Source organism: Amborella trichopoda, chromosome 3 (assembly GCF_054954075.1).
Source record: "Amborella trichopoda isolate Santa Cruz 75 chromosome 3, AtrichopodaSantaCruz75HAP2 v2.0, whole genome shotgun sequence".
Classification (NCBI taxonomy): domain Eukaryota; kingdom Viridiplantae; phylum Streptophyta; class Magnoliopsida; order Amborellales; family Amborellaceae; genus Amborella; species Amborella trichopoda.
Window position 1 is genome coordinate 42235581 of NC_142338.1, and position 8867 is coordinate 42244447.

Sequence of the window (8867 nt, forward strand, 5' to 3'; positions counted from 1 at the left end):
TTACTTTCTTCTAAAGCCATTTTTTTATTAATAATCATTTGAGAGAGTGTACTCATTTGACACTCCTCTAAATTGATTTCTTATGCACTCTTTGTATTTAATAAGATTTGTTCATAAAAGCATAATCTTTTCTAATAGTTCTAATTGGAAAACGAAATGAAGTAGCAATGTAATTTTTTGCTATTTCTTCAGCAGGTAAAGATAAATCTTTGTTTTCAAGGGTATAACCGTTATTGTAGAAATTTTCTTAAACAGGTTTAACGTAGGGCTACTTGAAGTTTTGGTAGTTACATTTTTGCCCATGCCCTTGGGGTTCATGCCATCTTGCAAAAATTCACGTTTAACCAAGGGCTACACGAAGTTTTGGTAGTTACATTTTTGCCCTTGGGGTTGTCGAGGACCTTGCTAAAATTCACTAGATAAAAAGTCATGCAGAGAATTATCTTGCAAAGGGCTACCTTGCAAACAGGTTTGTTTAGATGCTAAATCATTAATATCCTTTCCTAATACCTCTTTGCCTAACTTATAGTAATTTTTAGTAAAACTTTTTGGTTTAATATATCACTTTGAAATTTTAATACGACTTGGACTATGGCTAAGATTTCTTTTTTAATAGTAGAATACTTTTTTTGTTCATTATTTGAAGAATGGTGGAACAAGTTTGAAGCTATATCTACAATCCTACCAGAAAAGTTCTAAGATTATGTTTATAAAAGGTTGAATAACGATTATAGTGAATTTTTTTATTTTATGGATGAAACACATCTTCTCTCGATATTAAAATGCCTCATTTTATAAATTATGAAAAGAATCCAATAATTTTAGATATATTAGTAGAAGCAATATGGTATGAAGAAACTCATATTGAAAACTATGAAAATATATTGAAGATGATGATAAGGCCCTCTCTGATGATTCAAATTTTATTGGTTGAAATGGACACAATATGCATGGAGCTGGTTCAGTAGATTTTGAGTAGTTTCAAGAAATGATTGATGAGATGACTAAAGAATTAAAAAGTAATTGATTTGGTAAAATTTGAAACTATTATATGCCAAAAGCATGACTCTCAGAAGACCCCCATAAGCGTACCTGTCAGAAGATAAGAAAATTCTCTGATGTCAGCAGATCCAATCAAAACTAGAAAAAGGTGCTCAAAAGATTAAGGCAAAGGGGTAAAGATCGTGTGTAATAGATACAATTCATTTAAATAATAACAAAGTCTATGGGTTCGAAGATGAAAGAACAAATGAAAGATATGATAAAGAAAAGATTTTTTTTAAGGATAATGTAATCCTAATCAACCAATAGAAGGCCACCACCTATTGGATAACATAATCCAAAGCAGCCAATCAGAGGCTGCCATTTAAAGGAACCTTCTTCAAGAAGATGCTTGTCATGCTTGCAATCTATTTGCTCTATTAAATTCTCTTTTGATATCTTTCTTTTAATTTTTAAGGTATTTCTAGGATCTTTTCATTTTGCCTGTTGTGACTTTGGAGCTAGTGGCGTAAAAACTTATTATTGTTATAAATCATAACAATCACTATTTGAATATAACAATAAAAGTTTTTACAAAACAATCACAAATGTAATATGGCGGTAAAAAATTAAAAATACTTATATTAAATATAACAATTATTATTTATAAATATAACAAGAACAAAATTTATATGACAATGACAATTTATTGATTTGATTGTTGTTAATGGATCTAGATTTTTTTTCTTTATGTAATTAATAACAATTTATTGATTTCCTATTATTAGTTTTCATTATTCCGTAGAATAAAATTTAATAGAATCTCCCTCAACAAAAGTTGAATTCAACATGAAGTCCAAAATTTCATTTTCGGTTAACCTCGTAGAGGTTGTTTGTTGTGTCTGAAATTTAGGGAGACTGATAAATCAGAATCTGGAGGCACGGGATGAACTTTCTTTCATCAAAATTTGAAATGCCTCAGACTCAAAAAATTCCGAGATGCAATTTGATCCCAATGAGTTCACTCCCAAGATACAAACAACACGACTTAAAGTCGAAAGGATTTCAAGTTGCACTCTTGAAGATTGGTAAAATCATAGTGTTTCTGATCTTGCTGTCAAATTGATAGCAATCAATGAACCTCAGTTTGACATAGTAATAAGATGGACTTTAAATATGGAATTCCTTGAAATCAGTTTTTTGAAACCGTCTGAAAACCTCCTCCGTTTTTTGTTTTGTTCTTCCTCTTTTTAAGTCCATCTTGTTCCTCACCTCTTTCACTTCTATAAATGAAAGCTAAAGATACATATGATGTTCACATAAGGTGAGGTGGGAAGAGAAGGTAATAAATGTGTGAAAAGGAAATAAATTAAGTGGCATGGAGCCACATTAATGTTCACGTGGCTTCAAGCCACTCAAAGGGAGAAGTAGGGTTGCTTTAAAATAAATAAAATGTTAAAGTGAGAGAAGCAGGGTTGCTTTCAAATAAATAAAATGTTAAGTGAGAAAACTTAACATTATATAAAAATGCAAGAGGTTTACTTGGGAAAAGGACAAAGCGAACTTGAAGCTTGCTAGAGTCACGGCGGTAAGCATCTCATTGAGCTCATCACTACAAATAAGAACACCGTGGTGAACAAGAGAACTGTGGTGAAAAAGGTTCACCATGGACTACAAGCTGCACGACAACTTCTAAAAGAATTATTGCAATATTTTATTTTCTTTAATTAATCAAAGAAACACAAAAATAAAGGATGTTTTGAAACATAAATATCTTAGGAAATTAACAGTTATTTCATATGACAATAAAGTTTTATTGATTTTTTTTGTTATTATAAATATAAGATAATTGGTAGATGTAAGACATGGCTTTATGTTCAAAAGAAAAAGAAAGGCATAAAGGAAAGGCCTTGCCTCTCCATAAAACTTCAAGCTCTCATTAGTCTCACATCAGGGGCATTCGAAATTTTATGAAAGGAAGGCCTATAAATATGGGCCATGGATGGTTGGGACAACACACGAGTGTGGTTCCATTTCGTCTATGATGTGGGCTACTCCTTGGTCAATAAATAAACTATGGACTAAGATAACTAAATAAAAGTAGGGGTTGAGCCACTCCACCATTCCTCTTTTTAATAAAAAAATTTCAAAATTGTCAAATGAAGAAATTAAAAAAACAAGGTAGGAACCAAATAGAGTCACTTAGTTCCCTGATAGAACCGGCTGGTTTATTGAGAGTACCGGTTAGCTCTTTAAGAGACCCGAGCAGTTTTTTCTAGAACTGGTCGGTTCCCGATATGGTAAGGGCACCAACATGGCCCCACTAATTCCTGATTCGGATTTCCTCATCCGGGTTGGGCGATTCTGATCTAGATTATCATTTTTTAAACCATAGTTAAGATTCAGAAATATAAAATTTTAGGCCAAAATTGAACTTTGGCCTCACTAGGCTTTGTTGAATCGGATCTAGACAGAGTTTTAAATAATGCTGATTCGACTCGGAATCGCTCAATTTGGATTGGGAGTTAGTAAGACCATACTGGTTTCCTTACTATATCGGGAATCGGCCAGTTTTGGAAAGAACCGCTCGGTTCTCTTTCAGAATTATTGGTTCTGTCAGGGAACCAGCCGGTTCCATCGGTGAATTAGGTGACTCAACGCAGTTCCAACCTTTTCTTGTACAATTTTTTCATTTGAAATTTTTTTATTTAAAAGAGGGGTGGTGGAGTGGGTGACTTCCCTCTTTTAATATTTTTTAATTGTTGTTTTTCTTATCATCCTAGTAGTGGCAACACATCATCAATGCAATGGGGTCACATACACACGTTGTCCCAACCATCCACGGGTCAAATTTATAGGCCTTCCTTTCCATGAAATTTCAAGCGTCCTCGATGGGGGATTAATGAGATCTTGAAGTTTTATGGAGAGGTAAAGCCTTTCCTTAATTTATTCAGTTAATTTTAACGTAAGTACTTACCTCTGTGTCTGCCAATTATCCTATATTTAAGATAACCACAAAAATAATAAATTGTTATGGTTATATAAAATAACAAATCAATAAATTGTTATTGTTATATAAAGAAGGATAATTGAGTTCCATTAACAATAAGAATTCAATAAATTATTATTGTTGTATAAAATGTGTTATTGTTATATTTAAATATAAAACCGAAGCCATCAAGTTTAACATCTAATGCTAGGTTTGATTGTGACCTGCTTGTATTAATGATAAATGGTCTCATTGTATACAATCCTTATATATTATGTTATTATTATATCTAATGAAAATTAATAATTTGTAAACTATAACGAAAATTGTAAATTATAATTATGTTTTGAAAATTGCAATATCTTTTCGAAAAAAATATAAATTTTATATATAAACCAGTTTCATTATAGACCGTGTATTCATATCTTTTTTACTTTTTTGAGAATGTTATAGACCGTGTATTCATATCCAAGATGTGAATGTGAATGTAATGGTCAACAAACATTAAAACACGAAATGGTATCTCAATATTCACATCTTTTGCAAGATATTGAAAATTCATAATGGACACTCCTCATTTTTTCTTGAAAATCTAAAAGAAATCATTTATAATGATTTTTTTTTAAGTCTAGACTCGCTGATCCGGCCTATCCGCCGATTCGGACCACCGCTCTGAATTGGTTATCTGGATGGCATCCCAGTCACCGATCCATTTTTTTTTAAATTGGTTTCAGGCAAACCTTGCAACCTAACAATCAACCTAACTATCACTACGATACAGTGTATGTGTTGTAACATTGGTAAGTTGTGGATAGTGTCCTTGCAACTTAGGAGAGTCTTGACTCTATGCATGTGGAGAGGAGGTTGAGGATCTTGTTCCAGATGGATATGGAGGGGACTTAGGAGTGCATAGTTGGGTGATTCCTTGATCATCGGTTAAGTAGGGTGGGATTTGGATATCATTAGCGGTGTCAGTAGCTGCTTCTTTCATTAACTGTTAGCTTTTGTTTCTCAATTACAGTAAACAAATCCTCTCAAGTTTTTATTTGGATTCCAAAGGGTCTTGAGGTAGGTCGATCTACTATATCCATGTTGTTTACATTCATTTTAGAGCCTTGCCATCAAGTCCTGTACTAGTCTGTAAGGGATTTCCCAATATGTTTTATGGATGCATCGTATGGAGTGATCTAGATCTTCCTAGCGTGCTTCCTTTGGTTTTTGGTGCCAATAGACTGCACAACAACATCAGGGTTACATTGTGGGTATGCATGGAGGATCTCCTGCCCCTCATGGATAATTCTTGCATCATTAGAAATCAAATTTTGTGGTTTGACCCCAATTGTTGAAAGATAGAGAAATATATGGAAGATTGGTCTCTTGGCTGTCTTCTGAGGACTCTTTGAGAGAACATATTACTAGATGTGAATTCATGCCAATGAAAGCTGCTCAGGTAAATTTGTTTGCCACTTTGTCCATCATTTTATGAGCATCGAATGGGAAAGTGTCCTGAGGCCTCAATTTGATTTGGAATTAGACGATTACCTACATGGAGTGAGAATGAAGAGGTCCAGACCTAAAACACAATTGTCCATGTCACCGATACCTGAGCCTTTGGAAGCCAGGGGAACTTATTAGGATTAGAGAGGTTGAAGGCATCTAGAGGACCACCATGCCCATTATTGATTCTGTTGAAGTGGATGTGAGAATCTTTTCTTCTTTTTTTTTTCTTTTTTTGGGGCAGATCAGTAGGGAAGGGGTCCCTTACCTGTGGTAGGAATGGAACAAACACGAGAGCCTTTTAATTGGGTCTAATCCACTTCCATCTGACAACCTTCGTGAAGTGGAAGTTGATCTGATGAATTTGATCAGATGGTGAGAAAAGAGTTACAGCACCTTGGAAGATTGCAATGTTTTGGATGAGATCTACATGATTAGCATGGTGTTGGATATATTTGTATGCTGAGTATCAAGTGACTTGAATCTTTGACTGAAGAGATAAATTCAACAGAATTACTATTTGGTATTTCATGCATCTGCCTTTACGATGTTGACTGTTCACATATTTTACCTTCATATTTGTATTAGTTTAGTATTTTAATTAGAAGTCACTTATAAAATTTACATGTATATTCACATCTTGTGTTAGGTTTTTATTTTCTTCTAGACGAGTAGTATATTAAAATGTATCGAAGTAATAATATCATCAATTCATGTGAAGATGTATAGATTGTAATGTTTGAAAACCTCGAGATTCCTATTTGGTTTTAGCCACTTGCTCTTTTATATGCTTTTAACTAGTCCAAGTTGTTTTATTTAAGCGAACTTAAGAACTCTTGCTGCATACTTTCAATCCTTTTAACGGATACTTAAACAGGCCTTAATGGTTGCCCCTCTTCAATTGAGTTTGAAAGAAGTATTGGTATCTCATGAGCATGAGTTTCATGCATCATATTGGATATTTTTTGAAGTGCTGAAGTATCTGACCTAAGCGTGATATCGAATGGGACATAAGCGTGATATCGAATGGTTTTCCCATGGCTGGGCCCAAGTCGTAAGGGCTGATTTTTTATAGCTGATTTGTGCATTTTGCTGCATGTTTGCCGATCTCCACCTGGGATTCTCTCGTGTGTGTGTGTTCCTCCACATGAAAGGTTTTTACTTTGCTCCTCTACATTAAAATCTGTGTGCGCGTGTGTGCTTCCTTTACATTAAAATTTTTTAGTGTGTTCCTCTACATCAAATTTTTTTATTAGTTTTGTTATTTTATCTTTTTTCTTTTTATTTTTATGGACCAATTCTCACACCGAAGAATCAAGTCTGATTTGCCAATCCTTGCCTGTTCTGAGCAGATTTCTATAGGTCCGGTTTCCTCGTCTATCTTGTGGCAATACGTGGTGTAATGCCTTGGCCTTTATTCTGTTTGATGTTTAACTGGTCATGCTAACTGAATATAATATTGAGAATTATCGGGGCACTTGTACTACATTTTTCTCTTGTATGTCTCATGTATTTTCACAGTCGGTGCCAAGGGAAGTGTCTATGCAAGGGAGGGAGGGACGTAGGCTTATTGGGGATGTTTAGGAGCTGAAGTGAACCAAGTATAAAATTTGTCCAAATTCAATCGGTTGATCACTCAAAGGCCCTTGGTCAAGTGCAATGAATTTTCTTGGTCTATTCAATATGGGTTGTCCATGCTATGTTATTCAACTTTTGCTTTGCTCATATCTTAGGGTATGGCCCCTAATAGAGTAGAATGAGAGACTAAGATAATTTTCATAAAAAAAAAAGAGAAAGAATGAGGGACTAGGATTCTTGTAACCAACCCCAATTAAGTAGAATAGAGTAGAATGGGGGATTAGGGTATGACTTGGCCTCAATTGCTTTTCTTTGCTATGTTATTTCAACTTTTGCTTTTTTTAGTCATTTTTTTAGTTTTTCGAGGACTCGGCCAAGTTTTGTTAGGACTTGGCTGAGTCGAGTTGCATGACATGGATTCAGGCCCGAGTCCATGATTTAAAACACTAATGTTAAGATATACTCATGCATTCATGTGTCCAATCATTTATGTTGTATGCATGGATGTTTTTGTGTACAAAATCATGCATCTGTGCATTATATTTTCATTTATGGATATTGAAAGTATTATTCAGCATATGCTCATTCTACGGCGTCGTGGTTGATGCATGCAGGTTTGATATTTGAAGATGCCTGTGCAGTTAAGAATGGTGGAAAGAGAGAGTTTTTTTCAAAGATTTCCGGAAAGGCATCGGGATTTTACTCTTCCTTTGAGATAGTTGGAATCAAATAAATGGGTCCTGAGATATGTGACGCAAATAATGCGGTTTGAGCGGCTAAAATTGGCGCCTGTATTTGGAAAAGTGGATATTCGTTCTTACGCTATGAAAAAAATAAAAAAGGCCTTTAAAGTTCCCTTCCCCCCCTCTCTCTCTCTCTCTCTCCACTTCCCCCCTTACACAAGGTACTACACTACTAACTAATCCTACTTTGTTCTATTGGAGCAAAGTGCAAAATTTCAGGCCAAAAGATTTAATGCTCCCTAATAGCATCTATTTATTCCCTTGCAAACAACCTAATCTTGGAGAATTTAAGACCCCAAATTTTAGAGATGAAACCTTTTTTAACGCATAGAGTAACCTCAACAAAAGAAATTTTCAGATCTCACACTCATATGCACTTGGGAAAAAATAATGGCTGAGACTCAAATTTTTGGGTTGGTGAAATCTAAGTATTGATAAACCCAAAATTTAAATTTTTTGTAAAATAATTTTTTACTTATTCTTCAGTGGTTCTCAAAATTTAGTAGGTATTCCAAATAAGGAATATTCGCTAAGGGTATGCTCCTATTGGAGCATGGTATACATGCTGAGGTTTATTCCCATGGATGGGATAGAGTTTTGAGCTATTATGAGATCATAAAATGTGTATTCTTTTTTTTTCCTTTTATATTCTAGTTTTGAGCGAATTTTTATATCCTAATAGTACCAAAAACATCATTTAGGTGAGAAGATAAATGTACACGTTAAGGAGAACAAAATATGGCCTTTATTGGGTTTATTTATATATTTGTTTACACATTAACATAAAACTTTCATTAAGAAATCATCATTACAGGTGGTACATTGTTCACTAGAAGTGGTGATCACCAACGGTGGTTGGTGGCCACGATATCTCCCTTAGTGAGAGAGTCGGCCTTTGCATTAGCCTAACAATGGCGAATGTCGGCATTTAGACAACATAGAATGTCTCACATGTCATGAAATATACTAGTCAGCCTCAAGGTATATTAGCTTCACATTTACTCTATTTACTCTATGACTGATCTTGTATGAACTTACCTCTCTCAAATCCTACTAGAAGCTTAATACCTTCTAAAATA

The 8867-nt window shown here is 34.4% G+C and overlaps 1 protein-coding gene across 7 annotated transcripts in view; it reads left to right on the forward strand.

Moving 5' to 3' along the window:
• Positions 1–7905, forward strand: part of LOC18422666 (cytochrome c oxidase copper chaperone 2) — a 38967-nt gene extending 31062 nt beyond the window's left edge. For all 7 annotated transcript variants that reach the window (XM_006878549.4, XM_088860592.1, XM_088860595.1 and 4 more), the window contains one exon: positions 7660–7905. In XM_006878549.4, coding sequence (XP_006878611.2) covers positions 7660–7665 — 6 coding nt within the window. In that variant the 3' untranslated portion in view covers positions 7666–7905. The remainder of the gene's footprint in view (positions 1–7659) is intronic.
• The last annotated feature ends 962 nt before the right edge of the window (positions 7906–8867 follow it).